This window comes from Chlamydomonas reinhardtii, chromosome 17, assembly GCF_000002595.2.
Source record: "Chlamydomonas reinhardtii strain CC-503 cw92 mt+ chromosome 17, whole genome shotgun sequence".
Lineage (NCBI taxonomy): Eukaryota > Viridiplantae > Chlorophyta > Chlorophyceae > Chlamydomonadales > Chlamydomonadaceae > Chlamydomonas > Chlamydomonas reinhardtii.
Window position 1 is genome coordinate 5,700,873 of NC_057020.1, and position 18,972 is coordinate 5,719,844.

Genomic DNA, 18,972 nt, shown 5'->3' on the forward strand with positions numbered 1-18,972 from the left:
ATTCTGCCCGTTTTGCGTTTGTTTCGGTAGTTCGACTTCCTAGGCGAACAACCATGAAGCTCAGGCTACGAACTGCTGGTACCGGCGCGCTTTACCGGCTGGATGTCGACCCGGGGACCTGGAAGACTCTGCTGACAGAGGTTCGCCAGGCGGTCGGGCTTGCCGATGACGCGCCAGTCGTGCTATCCCTCAACAAGAAGGCAAGTGGATGGGCGCCGCGAGGGTTTCACGTTGCAACGCGCCTCACGCAAGGCTCGACCAGTCCGACGTGCCACAACCTGTCGCTGCTCGGCCCCGGCGCTTTCCCCCCATCCATCGACTTCGCACAGCCCTGCGCACCTTACCTTGCCTCTGCCTTTCAACCCTTGCATACCCAACAACGCCGGAGCAGACGCCGCTAGAGCCCGCAAGCGAGGACGACGTGCTTGACAAACTAGGTGTATGCGGTGGCGACCTGCTGTGGCTTCTGTCGCCGGCACCCGAGGTCTCGCCGCCCGCGCACGGCAGCAGCGCTACTAATGGCAGTAGCACCATGAACGGCGGCAGTAGCTCCAACGCGGCGCCAGCAGCTACCACGGCTGCTGCCGCCGTGGCGGCTGGCGGTGCCGGCAGCGGCGCGGCAGCGGCGGCGCCTGTGGCAGCGCTCGCACCCGCGGCGGCCGTGGACAGCGGTGGCACGGGCGGCGGCGCCGCAGCAGTAGCAGGCATCGAGGGAGGTGGTGGGGGCGCCGCCGCCGCCGGGGGCGAGGACGGTGCTGAGGAAGGGCCGCTGGCGCCTCTTCCCGTGGAGGAAGGCGAGGCGGAGGCGGAGGCCGGCAGCGGCGCAGCTGCAGCGGTGAGTGGGCCTGCGGCAGTAGCATTGAGGTGTTGGCAGGGGGCGTTGAGATGCAGCAGTCGCAGGCTGGCTCTCGAAGGAAACAGACACACGGCATGAACATATGCATCAATCACATGCGCGTATGCGGCACAAGAGCTGGTGGGTAAGGGGTTGGCCCCGCCGGTTTCGCAACTCACTCACACATGAGTCCCGGCCCCTGGCCTAACAGGCGCGGCGGCTGCTGCCAGGCGTGCCAGCGAAGCTGCGGCTGCTGCTGTGCGCGCCGTCGCCCAGTGACCCCGCCGGCAGCGGCAGCGGCAGCGCCGCTGCCCCCGCAGGCGGCGCCGGCGCCGCCACCGGCAGCGCCAGCACAGGCGGCTACACAGGCAGCGGCAGCGGCAGCGGCGGCGGCAGCGTGTCGGGCCCGGTGTTGTTGGGTGCGCTGCTGCCGCCGGTGTGGCGGGCGCTGCTGGTGGTGGACGCGGTGATGGCGGAGTCGGAGCTGCAGCCGCTGCAGGTGGGAGGCGTGTGTGGGGGTGGGGGTGGGGGGGGGGTGCGGGTTGGGGTGTTGCGGTGAGGCGATGCGGGAGGGGAGTGAATCGCGTGGGCGTGGTTCCTGCCAGGCGTTCTCCATAATTCCATACGATAAGACACTTACCCGCAAGAGCTGTGATGTAGCTTAGTTGTTGTGTGTGCGTTTGCGCAGGACCTGCCCGCGCTGTTGTCCGCCAGCCCCGCCGCCCCGCCGCCGCGGCAGCTGTTGTATGGCTGTAGCTACATCGGGGCGGCAGCAGCAGCAGCAGTAGCAGCAACCCAAGCAACAGAGGGCCCGCCGCTGTGCGGTGGAGCGGGGGCGGGTGAAGACGTGACGATGGTTGAGGCGGGGGGTAGCAGCAGTGGCGGCTGTAGCAACAGCGGCGGTAGCGCAGCCGCCATGAAGCTGGTCTGGTACGGCATGGGGCGCCACCTGGTCCTTCACGGCTCGCCCGTCGCCGCCGTACATTCGGTCAACGCCGGTCAACCAACCGCAACCACAACCGTAACCATCAGCATCGACCTGTCTGAGTACGGCACTGCGGCGCCGCCGCCAGGCGGCGCCGCCACAAATGCGTCAACTATCACCGCCGCCGCGGCGGCGGCGGCGGCGGCGGCGGGCCTGCCGGCGGCGCTGGCGGCTCACTGGCGGCGGCTGAAGGACGGGTTGGGTCTGCCGCTGCTGGCGGCGGCGTGTCGGGCGGCGGGCGTGGCGGCGCCGGTGGGGCTGCCAGCTCTGCCCATGGAGCTGCAGCTGGCGGTGCTGAAGAAGCTCAAGGTGGGGGGCGTGTGCGTGTTTGTGTATGCCACGCCACGCCCACACTCCACACTCCACACGCCCACACACCACACACACACACAACACACACACACATGGTATGCGAGGTAACTTCAGGTAACATCCGTAAACCGTCGCTTTGTTGCATCGCATACACTGTCTTTGCGTAACGTTTTCCTTGTGCTCTTTAACACACACACACACACACACACACACACACACACACACACACACACACACACACACACACACACACACACACCGCACACCACGCCACACAGGCACGTGACCTGGTGGCCCTGGGAGCCACGTGCAGCTACTGGCACGGCCTGGCGTACGACGTGAGTGACTGTGGAGGGTGCTGCTGCTAGCTGCTGGCTGCGACTGCCGCCACCTGCCACATGCGAACTGCCTAACAGCATCTGCCTTGCCGTGCTCCTGGCTGCGCGCGCGCCTGCGCCTGGCCCTGCCTGAGCACCTGGCCCGACTGGGTGGGGCCAACACCGGCTGCGGATCCCATAACGAGCACGTACCGACGTACTGTACTTTTCTCTACTGCATTCTCCGTACGACATATGACGTACTGACGTACTGACGTACAGGATGCGCTGTGGCGGCCGCTGTACGAGTCCGAGTTCGCCGCCGCCGGCGCCGCCGCCCAGTCGGACCAGCAGCTGGCGGCGGCGCGGGGCTGGGCGCACGTGTTCGGGCGGCGCTGGCAGGAGCGCGTAGAGGCTCGGCGGCGCAGGTGCGTGGTGTGTGCGCCCGCCCCGTGCGTGCGCCTGCGCTGGTGTACGATTGTGCATGGGAATGGGCTTCCGCGGTTGTGTGCTCGTGCGCTCATGTGCTCGTGTGCTAGCGCGTGATCATCTGCTAGTGTGCATGTGTGTGTGCATGTGTTACAAACGCGCACGCGCCGATTTGTGGTTGTGTGGGCGGTGTCGGCAAAACCAATGTAGAGTCCATGCAATCCGTGCTGTGCTTCAGACCCGCGCTCTGCGCTGTGCATATGCACCCCGCAGGCAGCAGTTCCGGCCCGCGGTGCCGGGGTGGGGGCCGCCGCCGCTGGCGCCACTGGCGCGGCCGCCCTTCATGCCGCCCGGCACCATAGGAGGAGGTGGGCGTGGGGGCAGCACTGGTAGATGGGTTAGAGGGGCAGGCGCGAGCGCGCCGGTGCAACCTTGGCGATCAGCATGCGGGGGATTGCCATGAGGTACCCGTGTGCTGCGTGGCGGCCCTGTATCCCTGCCTGCCTGCCTGCCTGCCTGCCTGCCTGCCATGGCTGCACCCTCACGCATGGCCCACCTGACCCCTGTGCCTGCCCCATCCCCTGCACACGTGCAACACACCTGGATCACGACACGCACACACCGCCAGACTACGACCGACTCCCCGCCATCGGTGGCGGCATGATGCTGCCGGGTGGAGGGCTGCCTGGAGGGCTGCCGGGCGGGTTTGGGTTCGGTGGCGGCGTGGCAGGGCGCGGCGGTGGCCGCTTCGGCGGCGGCGGGCCGGGCGGCCTGGGCGGCTTTGGCGTGCCGCGGCCGCGGCAGTGGGGCGGCGGCGGCATGGGCGGCGGCTGGATGTGAAGGATTCCGATGCCGGCAGCGCTGTACACATGAGGCGGTGATGTCGGATGCTTCATTCGCAGCATTGATACAATTGTACGTTAATGGTAGTGCATATGGAAGGTATTTGATCAATACCGTTGTACAGGTTTGGTGTTGGCAATTTGTGTCATGCACGATCGCACCATGTGTTGCTGTGTGCAGCTCGATATGTGTTGGAGCTGTTGCTTGGTGGGTCGGTTGCCGGTTGGGGATGGGGGTGGCCGCGTGACGGCGGCAGAACTGATAACTGTTAGCGCCGACAACCTCCTCTGGCGTCATGTGCGTCCGCATTCGCGGGTAGAGAGCACTTTGGTGACTGTTGCTGTTGTGGACACGAGGCAGGCAGACGCAAGCGCATGTTGAAGAGCAGTCTACGTGGCAGGCACGTCAGTTCGTCAGCTGCTAGCAAGGTGGCTAGGAATGCACACCCGTTGCTGTGCGCATTCGCCCTGGGCGAGAGGCTGCGACGTACTGAGCGGTGTGAGGGACTGAGGGGGCGATGGGCGCCGTGGCGGCGACGGCTGTGTAAAGTAGCAGGCGTGTGCACGTGTGAGCAGACCGGGAGCGACGTGCGTACAGAACGGTGCGGAGGGTCCAATTAGGCAATGAGAGGGGGGAATGCTAGGACGCCGAAACGCCGTTCAGAGAGGGAAATGCTTGCGCGCCGGCCGCCGGGCCGCCGACTGCGTGCCGCGTGTGTGTTACGAACTGACGAGAGCGGCGGCGCCAGGGGAACCCCACGCTGCTAGACTGCCACAGCACTCCGCCCAGGCTAGCCCATGCCCAAGGCTTGACTGCGACGGAGGAAGCAGCGGGGGCCAACGTATGCGGCAGGGAAGGCCGAAGTGGTATGCCTAACAGGCTTGGCCGGGGCGCCCTGGCCCGGAAAGTCCCGAACGCACAGAACCTCTGGGTGGAAGTCGGGGAGGTCGGGGGGCTGGAAGCCGATGGCGTGTGAGTGCATCACCCCGCGATGCCGCGGGCAAGTCTTCCACTATCCGCTATCAAGTCCTTACAAATAAGTATTCATGACATAAAGGGCTGACAGGCATCATTCAAGAGACGAACGCAAAGTCGACACTGACACATCCTGCCCGGCAAAGCTCTACTTTTCAGGCTTTCCACGTTCGCGACCCGAAACATCATTTGATCCAGGCGGGAATGCGCGCATACTTGCCCTGAGCAGGCCAAAGCGGGACCAGCGGACGTGGGGAAGCATCTATTGCGTGTCCCTGAGGCCGCATCTGACGCAGCCTGCATTTCACATCCTGTGACATGTAAGTTATTTATGTGTCGAGGCATTCTGGTTAAGGTCTGCCAGCGGGATAGGCGGGCTTCGCCTTTCGCGCCCCAGAGTTGGTTCAGCGCGAACTTGGAGAGTCTCTATCACCAAGACCATCAACAGTCTGTAAATCGAAACATGCATGTGGTCTTGGGGCAAAACTGCTGGTCTGGCGCGTGGGGCGCCCGGAGTTGCAATCGGCACGCAACGGGCAACAGTATGGTCTTGCCGCGGTATGTGCACGTGTTTGAAGCATGCTTTGCTCTCACGCATCAATATTTGTGTCCACCGGCCGCCCTCAAGAGCGGCCACACACACAAGTTCTGAACTTGCTCGAGCTATGCCTCACACAGGCCCAGCACATCAACGAGCTCGGGCCGGCGCAAGCGCAGCCGCAGCCGGAGCAGCAGCAGCAGCGGCCGCAGCAAGAGCAGCAGCGGCACCACCAGCAGCTCCAGCCGTGGGGACCGCGGCCGCCGCAAGGCCGCGGCCTCAGGCCGACAAGACGAAACAGCGGGAACCGGAGGCGGCGGCGGCGCACAGGACCGCAGCGGCCGCGGCAACGACGAAAGCCGCGGCGGCAGCGGCGGAGGGCCGGGTGGCGGCGGCGGTGGCGCGGCCGGTGGCGGCCACGGGCCGCGTGACGGCGGTTATGGCCGCTCTACCTATGCAGATCGCGAGCCGGAGGGCGCCGGCGGCGGCGCTGGCGGCGGCCCCAGCCCGGAGCAGCAATGGCGCAACGGCGGCGGTGGCGGCGGCGGGGAGGATGGCTGGCGTGGGTGGGAGGGCGGCGGCGGAGGTGGTCGGGGCGGCCGAGGCGGAGGCGGCGGCGGCGGTGGGCGGGGCAACGCCTTGAGCGGAGGCCGCGGCGGCGGCGGCGGCGGACGGGGTGGCGGCGGCTGGGATGCCGGCGGCGGTGAAGACGACGAGCGTTGGGCGGATGGCGGCGGCAACGGCGGCGGCGGCGGCTCGGACCCCTACTACGCCAACCACCCCAGCCGCCAGCACCCGCGTTATCCAGACCAGGCGCCCTACGATGCAGACCAGACCACGCCGTCAGGTCGGCGGCCGCGAGCCGCCGCCTCCGCCGGCGCGCCGCCGCCTGGTTACGAAGCCGCTCCCGGCGGCGGCGGATCCGCCCGTCGCGGGCCGGCGCCGCGTCCCGACGTGGAGGGCGACTGGGAGCGCGGCGGCCGCGGCTATGAGGGCGGCGGGCCGCCGCCGCGCCGCAACCCGCCGCCGCAGCAGGCGGAGGATTACCCCGCCGATGAGGATGGTGCGGTGGCGGCGCCGCCGTCGGCGGCGCGGCGGCGGCCGCCGCCGGACTGGGAGGGTGGCGGCCGCCCGCGGCCGGGGCCGGGCCCCCGGCAGGGCAATCCCGAGGACTGGCAAGGCGAGGACGAGTTCACGGGGAGAGGCCGCGGCAGTGGCGGCGGCGGCGGCGGTGCCGCTGCTGGCTGGGAGCGGGAGCGTGGCCGGCCGCGGGAGCGGGAGTGGCACGGCGAGGGGCGCGAGTGGGGCGGCGACGGTGTGGAGGGCGGGGCGCGTGACGGGCCCTGGGGCAGAGAGCGGAGCCGCGGGCGGATCCCGTCCCCAGAGGGCTACAGGTGCGTTGCGCTTCTGTGCGGGCATGTGCGAATGCCATTGCAGAAGTGCCGTTGAGACTTGCATCTTCTTGTGATGACATCTGTGCGGTTGTGGTGGTCTATGGTGGTAATAGACATGCAATGGGGTGTTGCAATCCATCTTACAGGCGGCCTGTCCATGCTGCTGCCGCTGAGCCCGGATGGGGTCCCCGCCGCGACGGGCCCGTACGGCCGGGTTACGTCGCAGCTGGCGGAGATGACGAATACGGCGGCGGCGGCGGCGGCGGCGGTTACGAGCCGCGCCGTGTGAGCGGCGGCGGCGGCCCAGGCCCGCGGCAGGGGCCGCCGGGGCGCGCCTGGGGCCGCGGCGGGGAGGAGGACTGGGGCGGCAAGGGCGGCGCCGCGGAGCCGACGCCGGCGGGCGGCCGCGGCGGCGGCGGCCGTGGCGGCGGCTACCCGCCGGCCCGCCGTTGGCCGCCGCCAGAGTACTACGAGGACGGGCCCCGTGATGAGTACGGCGGCGGCGGCGGCGGCGGCGGCGGTTGGCGGGAGCCGGCGGCGCGGCGCGGCCCACCTCCGGCGGCGGAGCCGCTGCCGCACGCGGACGCGGACGCCGACGTCGACGCCGCCGGGCCGCCGCGCGGGCGCGGGCGCGACATGCACCGCCGCAGCGCCGCCGCAGATGACGGGTACGACGTCGATGTGGCGGCGCCGCCGCCGCGCGCCCGGGCTCGGTCCATGTCGAGGCCGCCGGTCGCGCGCGGCCGCTCCGGCTCTCCTGACCTGGCGTATGCCGGGGACGTCATCAGGCCTGACGGCGCCGTCGGGCCGGCGGCGCAGCGGCAGGGGCCGTCGCCCCAGTGGGCCGCGGAGCGCGGCCGCCGCGTCAGCGGCGGACCTGGGCCTGGACCCGTCGGGCCAGACATGGAGGCGGCGGCGCCGCCGTCGGGCGGCCCCCGGCCGCACCCACAGGGCCCGTGGCGGCCCCATGGCGGCGGCCCGGCGGGTCGTCCCGCTGAGGGCGGCGGCGGGCGAGGCGGTTGGGACGAGCGCGAGCGCGAACCAGCACCCGGGCCCCGATGGGCCGCGCGGCGCGATGGAGGGGCCGAGTACGACGAGGAGGAAGTCGAAAGGCCGCGCGGCCCGCCGCTGCAACCCGTGCGCGGCGGTTACGACGAGCCGCCGCCACGCGGCCGTTTCTTGGACCACCAACCGCCGCCGTACGGTCCCGGCGGCGGGCGCCGGCCGCCACCGCAGTACGGGCCTGAGGACGACATTGACGCGCCGCCGCCGAAGCGCCGCCTGCCGCCGCCGGCCGGTAACGGTAACGGTTACGCCGCCGGTTATGGCCACGATGGCCCCGAGCTGGGGCCACGTGGCGGCGGTGGCTGGGGTGGCGGCGGCGGCGGCGGCGGTCCGCCTAGCCGGGAGCGCCAGGGTCCGCCGCCGTCACGCGAGCCCTGGGACCGGCCGTCGCGTGGCGAGGCGGCGGAGGGCTATGCCCGTGGCGGCTACCCCCGCGGCGGCCCGCCGCCGGAAGACGACGATGGAGCAGAGCGACGCGGCCGAGCAATGGACTGGGACGGCCCCGGGCCGGGGCCGCGGCCGTTGCGCCGCCAATCGCGGCCGCCGCCTCTCGAGCGTGGGCCGCCGCCAAGTGAATGGGACGAACGTGGCGGCGGCGGCGGCGGCAGCAGGGAGTGGGAGCATGGGGACCCCAGGGCAGGGCCGCCGCCGCAGCGGCGGCGCTCGGGGCCGCCGCCAGGGCACGGCGAGGCGCCGCCGGGTTACGGGCCCGGTGACGAATGGGAGCGAGGCGGCGAGTGGGACCGACACGAGCGGGGTGAGCGCGGCCGGCCAAGGGATCGGGAGTGGCGCGGCGGCGGCGGCGGCCCCCCGAGGGGGGAGCGCGGCGGGCCGCGGGAGCGGGAGGAGGAGCGGGAGGAGGGCTCTCCGCAGCGGCCGCGGCGCGGCGTCTGGGTGGAGGTGCAACCCCCGCAGGCGGGCGGCGCGGCGGCCGACGGCGCGACTGGCGGCAGGGATGGGCAGCTGCCGCCGCAGCAGCGCCGGAAGCAGCAGGCCGCAAATGCGGCGGCCGAGGCCGCCGCCGCCGCCAACGGCAAGGACGCCGCCGGCGCCGGCGCCGCCAGCACTGCCGCCGCCGCCGCCGCCACAGCTGCCGCTGCCACCGCTGCTACAGCCGGGGCTGGCTCGGGCGCTGCTGCTACAGCCGCGGGTGCGGCGGCGCCCAGTGAGACTGCGGAGGTGTGGTTCTACGTGGACCCCACAGGCAACACGCAGGGCCCCTGCTCCATACGCCAGTTCCGCAGCTGGCTCAAGTATCTGGCTCAGGTGCGAGGGCAGCAGGCGGGGGACGGCGGGTTGTAGATACCAGCCCTAACTGAACCAAACCAAGTCAAACTAGCGGAGCGTAGGCAAAGGCGACAATTGCAGGCGTTAATGCTTATGGGAGGGGTTCGAGGCGTCGTGCAGAAGCAGGGGGGTTGGCGGGAGGGGGGTTACAGGGGGCCAAAGGGGTTGGCTGTTGGCACTTTGCCAATGGGAGCTAGGGGGCGAGGCATCCTGGCGCGCGCTGACGCAAAATCCTGCCTCTGGTGTTTACGGCAACGCAGGACGTGCAGTACAAGGACGAGTACGTGAAATTCAAGTCATGCCAGGTGTGGCAGGAGGGCGGCGGCGGCGCCGGATCTGGCGCGGCGGCGGCAGCGGCCGGCGGTGGCGGCGCCAGCCGCCGGACCACTTTGGCGCAGTTGCTTCAGCGGCTGGGAGGGACATCGTGAGGTGTGGCACGAGGTCGTGAGGAAGAGGGGAATGGAAAGGGGCAGGTAGATCGCGCCGCATGGGGTTTGGTTTCAGGGGACCGTTGGCCATGGCAACCTGGTGGCGCTCAGCGTGTTTGTGGCGGTGGTGGGAGGTGCGGTACTGTGCAGGGTGGGCTCCACGGCGCGTCGGTGACGGAGCCCGTGGCGGCGTGGGTGACGGAGCTCGCGGCGGCCTGGGTGGGTGGGTGAGTCCTCGACCGCGCCCAGCAGGTAAAAGCGGGGCTCGACATAGACACACGGACATGTGCACTGCCGGGCGGGCGTCGCCCCCTTGGGAAGCGGAGACGAGCGTTCGGCAACGGCTGAGTTTTGCTGCGAGCGCGCGCGCGCGCGCATAAACACACACGGGTGGGCAGCTGCGACTGCCAAAATTGTGGCTTAGGCTGCAGCGTGCGTGGCTGTTGGGCGGGTCGGGTTGGGTTGCGGTAGCCGTCGCTGCAGGAGGGCCGTGGGCGCCAGCGGGAAGGCACGTGGGGGGCGCGATGGGAAGTTTGGTATTGCAGGATGTGCTTCATACGTGGGTGCGGGTGGGTGCACCAGGGTGCACGGGCTGTGGCCCGAGCAGGGATGGCGCGCGTCTGCCTTTTGGGGGGCATCCTTGCGCGCACGCAAGTGCGTGTAGATGTCAGGGTAAGCCAAATCGCGCGCGCGTGTGCGCGTGCGTGCGTGTTTGCGTGTCTGGCCGGTTGGTGGGTACGGCATGTGTTGTCGCACGGCGGGTCGGCCAACGGACTGGGCGCAGCCACGACGGTGCACTTACGTGTGTCGGGCGCAGCACGGGTGACGCGTGCAATGCAGGGGCGCAGCCGTGTGTGCATGCGTGTGTAGTGGTGGTGGTGGTGGTGGTGGTGGTGCGTATTGGGGGCTTACCGTGTTTTGGGGTTTCGAGCTGTTTTGGGGGTTCGTGCGTGGCTGCCTGGCTGGTAGGGCGCATGTAGGGCGCATGTAGGGCATGACTGATGAGGGTGAGGTGCGGTGTGGTGCGGTGTAAAGCCGTGGTGCGCCAAGTCCCAGGGGCAATCTGTCAGGGACGACCGGACGCATATCAGCAGACCCAAGCAAAGCCGGCCAAGCTAAGCCGACCAGGGGTTGGGTCCTGTGCAGCTAAGTGCAGCGCAGCGGATGTGCGATAGATATGGCGGTGGTGGTTGGTGCAACTTCGTGTGTACGGTTTTATGACTGTCCGAGTGTCCGTGTCCGTTCTTAAGTCCCTGCGTCAGCGTTACGGTACCCGGATGTCGTTACGGTACCCGGGTGTCATCTGTTCCGCACGTCATTGGCACTACGCCAGTCTCGACGCTCAAGGGGCACACACCACAAGGGACGAAAGCCCCTCCGCCCTGCTCCCAACGGCTCCCAACGGCCCAGGCCCGTCCCCCCTCTTTCACAACCACCCCAGTTGTTTGCGGACACGTTGACTGACACGTTGGCACGTGGCACGCAGGTTTCAAACTTTACAGGCTCGCGTCCCGTGTGTGTTGTTTTCGTCAGTAACGGCGACTTGATGTCCAGGTCCCAAACTCCCGTGCCGTGTTAGGCTGTCACGTCGTCCCGAGAGAGCCAGCGCCCCTGGCCAGCACCAACAGCTCAATAACGTTCCTGTGATAGCACCACCACACCTGCCGCCACCAGTCACGCCACCGGTCGCCACTCCCGACGGCCTGAAATGGCGCTCTCTGGCGTGTCTGTGTATATAATGTATGCGTGATGCTATTTGTTATTGACACTTGCAAGTTATGACGAGCGACTGGGGTCGCGCCACTGAAACAGGGCGCCCACACTTGCCCACCATCTCCACACGCCGCAACCGCAACTGCACCGGCAAGGTCACAGGATGGCAAGACAACATCTAATGGAGGCTCCATTTGCCGCGCAAGGAACCGAAGTGCCGACAGCCCTGTATGAAATCTGAAATAAGCGCGACCTCTTACCTTCCTATCGCCACACCAAGAGACGCCCCATCATCGAACTGTCCCTGTAACGCCGCGTTCATGCCAGCGCCCTCAGCAACTTGAGTGGTCAGCTAGACGGCGTACGTGTTTTCTTCTCGCCTTCTCCTTAGTCACTTCGGCCATCATAATTAGACGCACATTGTGATCCATCCTGCAAAAAACAAACTGAACACACCTATCACACCCTGGCTTGTGCCCAACATTTGCCAGCCCCGTCCAACACAGGCCGACGGCACACCTGACTCCACGCCGCCGCTGCGCCGCTGTCACCGCCGCTCAACCCGGCTTGCGAGCATGCATGACCGCTCTCAAGCAAACCGTGCATGGCCGCCTTTACCCTCCAACAAGGCGCATCTACGAACGCAGCGCAGCAGACACTTGGCACGCCGCGCCCCGCATCATCGCGTGCACCTCTGGCCTCAAGGCTTGCGGACCCCGGCACCGCCACAGGCCCCTCCGAAGCCGAATGCGCAAAATGGGGTTTGAGGCGCAGCACTGCATTGCAGCGCCCCCACATCGCGCCGCCGCCACCATCACCCCCACCACGACCCTGACTCCTTATCACCCCACGCGTCCTACCTCCTTAGCACCCCTACCACCGTCAACACCGTTGACAAACTCAGCAGCCTCAGCACCGGAAGCGCCCTTAGCTCTCTCATCAGTGGCCCATGAAGGTGCCCGCCGTGTGCGCGCCCGAGGCGTAGTACGAAAAGGCGTACAGGCGGTACATCTCCGCCGCCACCCACATGAACACCAGCGTGCTGAAGCCGATGAGGAACACGTCAGCAAAGTCGTACTGCAGGGGGGGCGTGTCGTGTCGTGTCGTACGTACGTACGCAGGGGAGGTGGGGCCACGAGAGGGAGGGGGCACGGGGTTGGAAGGGTTGGGCACACACAAATGCAGCGTTCACAGTGTCGCCCCTTTTTTCCCTTTTGCTTGCCAAAGACACACATCCCTAGCTGAAAGGTTACATGTGGGACGACAGTCATGGACAAGACCAGGCTCCCAAACATCCCTAGCTCCGGCGCCCCCTCACGGCCTTTCTCCACACCTCGGCCTTGGGTGTGAGGCAGTCCAGCAGCTGATGCGCGTGACGCTCCGCCTGCTGCGCAAGCCGCTTGATGGGGCCGTCCTGTGGTGGGTTGGGTTTTGAGTGGGTGTGTTGGGCGCCGGCACGACGGTCCTGCGTGCTTCTTCCCTTGTGCTCCGTAACATGCGGTATGGGCTTGGGCACACACTGACGCGTCCTCAACTGTGCTGACGATGTCGTGGCAAGATAGGAATTGGCCGTGCGCGCGGGTTACACGGGTTGCGCGGGTTACGCGAGCGGGCGCACTTTTACAGCACGGCAACAGTAAAAAGCGACAGCGCATTAGCCCCCGGCGCGCGCACCACCGGTGGCGCCTGCGGCTCTTTTTCCCTCCACGCCATCGGCGCCCCGTGACGAAAGGCGGACAGCCTCCAGTACGGCAGATCCTACGCAGCCAACTCGAGCAGCCCTGCACGGGCCCTTCATGCTCACCTGGGGGCCCTTGCCGCCCCCCGGGCCCAGGGCCTGACACCGTGTCCGCTGCGGGAGGTGGCGGAGCCGGCGCGATGCCCCGGGTGGGAAGGTGCGGGGGCCGCGTGCCGACCCCGCGCCCGGCGCGCTGCCGCACACGCGCACTGCAGCCGACCTGCACCTGTTGCTCCCCTTACACGGCCTTGCCGCACAGCGCTGCATGTGGCTGGCTACAACTTTGCGAATGCTGGAGCGAGAAGGGGATGCCACCGGGTGACGAGAGAGCAAGCAAAAGCCGGAATGGAATGGCGCGCCCTTTTTCAGGCAAGGTCGAAATCAAGTAAATCTGCCACTGCCTGGCAGCAATAAGAGTTCCGTGACAACGCAGCAATGCGGTGTACGTATCGCGGAAGGCAATCGGCGCGGACATGGCGCGAGAGACTCGTCAAAAGACCGAGATGGGCACGGACTGCCCGATTGCGTTTTCGTGCGCGGACGAGACCCGACGCCACGTACTCTGCACTCACCGACACTCCTCTACACGAAATCTAGCTGCTCAATTTGAGCCATTTGGTGGGCCAAAACACGGACCCCAAATATTTCCGACCACCGAGCCTTCAAACTCTCCCCCGTGCTTCAATTATGATGTTTAGGACTGCAGTCAGCAAAAAGTGACTGCCGAACTTGTCTTTGACCAGCCCACGGAACGCAATTGTGCTTGGACTGGCCCGCCGGCGACACGCTTCCTGTGTTTGCGGGCCAGCTTAGCTTGCTAGCATAGCATAGCGTCGGATCGGGAGGGAACCAATCATGGTAAGCGAGGGATGTCGGCTGGAGCTATGACGCTGTGACGCCCGGCGGGAACCTTGCGGCTGCAGGTCGCAGGCCGTGGCTAGACACGACCCGGCTGAATCTCCAGGCTTAGACTAGATTGAAAATGCCTTGCTTATCCCGACGATGACGCACGGGCAAGGGGATTTGGGAGCTGCCGCGGGAAGCTTCAGGAGGTGCTGGGCCGGCACGCGTGCCAGGGCTTCAGCTGGACGCAGCGGCAGAGCCTGTCAATGGCGGTTTCGAGGGAGCTCATAAACAGCGCGATACCACTTTCCTGGTTTTAATGCTGCTAGTACTATTGTTGTTGAAGCTGTGGGTGGTGGTGCTGCTGCTGGTGATGGCAGTGGTGCTGCCGGTGCTGGGTTTGCGGACTAAGGCTGGACGTAGCTTGTGAGCCATTCACACCGCAATGCTGTGCACCACACCACACCGCAGCGCAGTACAGCACAGCGCTAGGCAGCGGCACGCGAAGGGGGGCGTGGAACCTGCATAGTTGCAGGCGTGGCAGGCGGCAGGTGGCTGGGTGTCGGCGCGGCAGCGGCCAACTCGGCGGAAGGCACGGTTGGTGGTGGTTGCCTGGCAGGTGCTCGGCACCAGACGAGGCGGCAGGCTTCTCTCCAGCACTGCAGCCGGCAGCACTGCAGCACTGCAGCACTGCAGCACTGCAGCCGGCAGCACTGCAGCACTGCAGCACTGCAGCACTGCAGCCGGCAGCACCCACCGGTAGCACCCGGATGGCTGGGCCGCCTAGCATGCAGCAGTCATTCACACGGGAGGGGGGGGGCAGCACCCAGCTCAGCCCAGCCGTGCGGGGTGGCGCTCGCTCGGAGGCACACACGTGCGCGTGTGCACATGTGCCGTACCGTGCACGCATACATGAACACAAGCATTTCACATGTTGTGATTGCGGGCGCACACGCACCGAGCCCACACCGTGTTCGCACGGACCAACTCGCATGCGTGCCCTGCTCACAGACCCGCGTAACGATTGCTGTTCCCCAACATTCGCCTAACGTCTACCCTTTCCTTAGCTAATCATGAATGTAGGCCCACCTCCTTACGTCCCGCGCGCCTTGTCTCTCCTCCCCCCCTGCACGGCACTGCGTGCCATGCCCTCGTCTCCCTCACCACAGGCTCTCCCAACCCACACCTCGCTCCAAAACCGGTTATACTTTCCCTCCTTTGCGGAGCTGCCGCAAGCCGACGAGCTGGACAACAACTACTTCACGGAACAGCCCAACGGTGAGCCCAACGGCGGTTGGACAGTTCAGCGGTTGGGACTTTGGATGGTTGGGTGGTTGCGGCTGTACGGCGGGCGTCGATGGTGGGCCAGGGATGAGGGCGGGGGGCTTGTGGTGGTTGGCGGTGGCCCTGCGGCTGTTGCCCCACGGACTGGCACACGCTACCCTCGCCCCCACCTGCACCCGTGACCCACACGCCTCTGCTCACACCCGCCACCCACCCACCCACCCGCAACTTAATTCCCCACCCCCTCGCGACGCTTCAGGCATGCTGCTGCCCAACCGCACCTGGACCTTCTTCGGCGAGATCGTGGGCGACTCGCTGAGCCAGCTGTCGGTGCTGGGCCACCGGGTGGAGGTGCGCGACGTCACAGGCAGCGTGCACAGGTGCGCGTGTGTGTGTGGGGGGGAGGTAGGTGGGAGGGCGGGAGGGTGAGGGTAAGGGCAAGGGTGTCTAGAGAGGCAATGCGCAGGGACGGACACCGTACATACGTGCCTGTGTGGGTGGGTGGGTGGGTGGTTGGTGGGAGGGTGATGGGAGGTGATGTGTGGGTGGGTGTGGGTAAGGGTGTGTGTATAGGGTGTGCCTAAAGAGGCAAAGGAAGGGACGGAGACCGTACATACGTGCATGTGTGTGTGTGTGTGTGGGGGGGGGGGGGTTGAGGGTGAGGGTGTATGGGTGTGTGGGTGTTTTGCACCGTGTGCACAAAGGACTCGGAGATGTAACCTCACGTCCTCCCCTTTCCAGACCTCCCCTGCCCCTTTACCCCCCCCCCCTCCCCTGCCCCCCCCCCTCCCACACAGCATCCTGTTCTTCCCCACCAGTGGCTCTCTGGACATGAGCGGCCTGCGCACCGGCGCCACCGTGTTCGTGCGGTACGCCATGCGCTGCTTCTTCTCCGACCTGGCCACAGAGGCCATCAAGGTGCGGGGGAAAGGGTGAAAGGGTGGGGGTGTGAGCCCAAACTAAACCAAACCAAGCTAAATATGGATGTCGTATATGTGTGTGTGTGTATGTGTGAATGTGTGTGTGGGGGGGGCTGTACGCATGTACGCGTGTGTTTGGGACTTTGGGTTGTTCATCGGTATTGGAAATGGATAAAGGACCAAGAAGCACTTCCTGGTCAGTAAACAATTTCGCCGCTTCACTTATCCACTCAGGTCGAGGAGCTCAACTTCGTCAAGGTGATCCCCATGAACCTGGACATGCTGCTCTACACCGCCTCCATGTACTTCGACCGCCAGGTGTGGCCGGGAGGGAGAGGGACAAGGAGGGGGAGAGGGAGTGGGAGGGAGAGGGAGGGGAATTGGCGAGACGGAAGAGCGCCAGAGTCAGAGGGCCGCATGTGCCGCTGTGCTGGTGTGCAGCTGTGGACTACAGGGCGGGCGGCATGCATTCGTGTGCGTGTGCGTGTGTCAGGAAAGCTCAAGGGGAATGTGGCCACGAACGTACACACGCACACACATCTCCGCCTACCCAAACACAGACGCCGCCCCTTCCCCGCGCCAATGCCCTCCACCCACCCAACCCCCTCTCTCCCTCTGTCTCCCTCTCCCACCCCCCACGCCCCCCAGTCCCACTGCTCCGCCTGCGGCGCCTGTGTGGCGGGGCTGGGCGGCAGCGCGCCGCGCTGCGAGGCCTGCCAGGCCGCTGTGTACTGCTCGCCCGCGTGCCGGGAAGCCAACGCGCCACTGCACGGCAGCTTCTGCGGCCTGTGCTGCGAGCTGGCACAGGTGCGCTCGCGTGTGTGTGTGTGTGTGTGTGTGTGTGTGTGTGTGTGTGTGTGGGTGGGTGGGTGCCGGTGTGTGGGTGTGTGTTTGTGTGCGTGTGTGTGTCGGGAGTGGCTGCGGGGTGTGCTGCTACTGCCGCTGCTTCTCCTACGCTACTGCCCCTGCTGCTACTGCCGCTGCGCCTGCAGGTGTTCAACCTGTCGTTCGATTCCTTCATTGAGTGGGTGCCGTTCCGGCAGTAGCATCAGCGGCGGCAATAGCAGAGCACACCCCACCTGGCACCGGCGGCAGCGGCTACCGTGGCAGCAGCGCCGGCGGCAGCAGCAGCGACACCAGCCGCGGTGGCAGCAGCGGCGTTGCTAGTGGCAGGAACAGGAGCGGCAGTGGCAGGCAGTGCAGAGAATGTGCGGACAATGGCAAGAAGAAAGGGCGCCAGCCGTACAACGGTACTGCGTGCCGGGTTTGTCGAAATGGCGAGGGGCCATTTGTGTACAAGCATTGTTGTGTTTGTCTTCGTGGTGGGGGCGTGTGTGGGCCGGGAGTCAGCCCTACAGAGATGTATGAACTGTAGAATTGTACTGAGGGTATTGTTAATGGCTTGGGTTTGGGGCACGGGCTTGGGGTGCCAATTTGGTGTGTTGTCGGAAGGGCGCTTCAGCCGTTTCTGTGAGATGTGGATAAGTCATTCTGGATACGGCTGCCCCCCACCGATGTGGGGTGCTGCACCGCAAAGCTGGCATGGGCGGACGCGAGCCGCTTGCCTCCATGGCTCCACGGCTTGCCTCCATGGCTCCACCGCTTGCTCGCTCGCTCACTCGCTTGCCGGCTTAGATGGATGGATGCGGAGGGCGAGGGCGAGAGAGAGCATCACGCGTCAAGACTGGAACCGAAGATGGACCGGCTGCAGAATCCAGTGCCGTACTTGGGTTATACGGGACACGGGGCGACGCAATCAAGGTGTCTGAGAGGGAGGATGGTTCGTCCTCTTGCCTATCTCAGATCTTCTGGTATGGAAGGTAGCATGGGGCGGCTTTACGTACGGCAGCGGCCTTGGATGTGCCCGGCGGCTCGCGTGTGGGCGCGTGGGCGGCGTGTGTGGGCGGCACAGCTGTTGCAGGATGGGTGTGTGGGCGCCTGCGGCGGTGCTGCGGTGCTGTGCTGCGGTGCTGTGCTGCGGTGCTGCGGTGCGGCGCAGGTCGTCCCAGCTACTGCCGCAGTCGATCCATCCAGACAGGCGGCAGTCGTCGGCGGCAGTGCTGCATGTGCAGACTGTGCGTACGCCCGGAGGCAAAACGTGTGTGTGTGTGTGTGTGTGTGTGTGTGTGTGTGTGCGTGTTGAAGAGCCCAAGGAAAACATTACGCGTAGGACAGTGTATGCGATGCAGAGTTATAGTGTGTGAATGTGTGATGAGGGGTGTGGGTGTGGCGGCGGCATGCATGGCTGCCTTCGGTCAGTCATGTCATGTCATGCGAGCTCTACCAGTTGATTGGCGGGGCGATGGGCGGTGTGTGGGGGCTCCAGGCGGCCACCCGAACTGTCGGGCTGCTGCCAACCTGATGGGCCGGAGCTTCGCACATTCATTCATACGCTACCGTGTGTATGCTGTCAGCTTCCACACACCTGTTGCTTTGCTGGTCTAGGTAGCTTGCATTGGCTACACGAGGCAGCCCACGAGCCTGGTAGGTTGGGGAGCGAATGGTGTACGTGCCGTGTACGGTATGCAGCAGCTAGCAGGCACGTGCAGGGGCGCATTGGGAATGGGGACGAGGCGGGGGGGCTGTCGGCATACGCCGTTGCCGGGGGTGGACTCCAGCAAGGAATGAGGGGGGCGCCGGGCCGGGGCAGGTAGAAGATGCGTGCGAGCGGTGGGCGGGCATCAGAGTACCCGCCCGAACCCCCCGGTACGGCGGTAACCCCAGCAGGGCAAAGCCAAGGTGGAGCCCGTCAGTAAATGTATAGATGACTGTCATACAACACATCGTGAAGCGATGTATGATCTGTGCAGCCATGCAACGAGCCATCTTCTTGTATGCCTACCTCTGGGCCGCTGAAACACTGGGCGACACCCCCTTGGGGCGGCACGCATCACAATACTACTGCAGTCATCGGTGCCGTACACTGCTATTGCTGACGCCGCTTCCACATGCGGGGAGGGATGCTTCTTTTGGAACAGCCGCGCTGCACCACACCCAAGACCACACACCCAAGATCCCACCCAGGACGCCAAGGCACCCCGGAATCCCGGATGGGCATGGGTACCC

At 66.3% G+C, this 18,972-nt stretch overlaps 4 protein-coding genes across 4 annotated transcripts; 3 read left to right on the forward strand and 1 right to left on the reverse strand.

Annotated features, from left to right (window-relative positions):
- Positions 1-11: 11 nt before the first annotated feature.
- Positions 12-4,373, forward strand: CHLRE_17g738800v5 (uncharacterized protein). Its single transcript, XM_043072603.1, has 8 exons — positions 12-200; positions 392-835; positions 1,047-1,334; positions 1,524-2,129; positions 2,411-2,470; positions 2,732-2,877; positions 3,152-3,246; positions 3,507-4,373. The coding sequence occupies exons 1-8, from the start codon at positions 54-56 to the stop codon at positions 3,716-3,718; spliced, it is 1,998 nt and encodes a 665-aa protein (XP_042915062.1). The 5' UTR covers positions 12-53; the 3' UTR covers positions 3,719-4,373.
- A 398-nt stretch (positions 4,374-4,771) lies between these two features.
- CHLRE_17g738850v5 (uncharacterized protein) lies at positions 4,772-10,663 on the forward strand. The gene is made up of 5 exons (XM_043072604.1): positions 4,772-5,016; positions 5,375-5,870; positions 6,020-6,628; positions 6,775-8,959; positions 9,241-10,663. Exons 2-5 carry the CDS (start codon positions 5,674-5,676, stop codon positions 9,406-9,408), a joined length of 3,159 nt encoding a protein of 1,052 aa, XP_042915063.1. The 5' UTR covers positions 4,772-5,016; positions 5,375-5,673; the 3' UTR covers positions 9,409-10,663.
- A 229-nt stretch (positions 10,664-10,892) lies between these two features.
- CHLRE_17g738900v5 (uncharacterized protein) lies at positions 10,893-13,280 on the reverse strand. Its single transcript, XM_043072605.1, has 3 exons — positions 12,926-13,280; positions 12,455-12,535; positions 10,893-12,198 (listed from the first exon to the last, which is right to left on the reverse strand). Exons 1-3 carry the CDS (start codon positions 13,124-13,126, stop codon positions 12,061-12,063), a joined length of 420 nt encoding a protein of 139 aa, XP_042915064.1. The 5' UTR covers positions 13,127-13,280; the 3' UTR covers positions 10,893-12,060.
- Positions 13,281-13,441: 161 nt separating this feature from the next.
- Positions 13,442-18,743, forward strand: CHLRE_17g738950v5 (uncharacterized protein). The gene is made up of 7 exons (XM_001691611.2): positions 13,442-13,717; positions 14,872-14,980; positions 15,246-15,366; positions 15,784-15,904; positions 16,141-16,224; positions 16,555-16,713; positions 16,899-18,743. Exons 1-7 carry the CDS (start codon positions 13,715-13,717, stop codon positions 16,950-16,952), a joined length of 651 nt encoding a protein of 216 aa, XP_001691663.2. The 5' UTR covers positions 13,442-13,714; the 3' UTR covers positions 16,953-18,743.
- Positions 18,744-18,972: the final 229 nt, after the last annotated feature.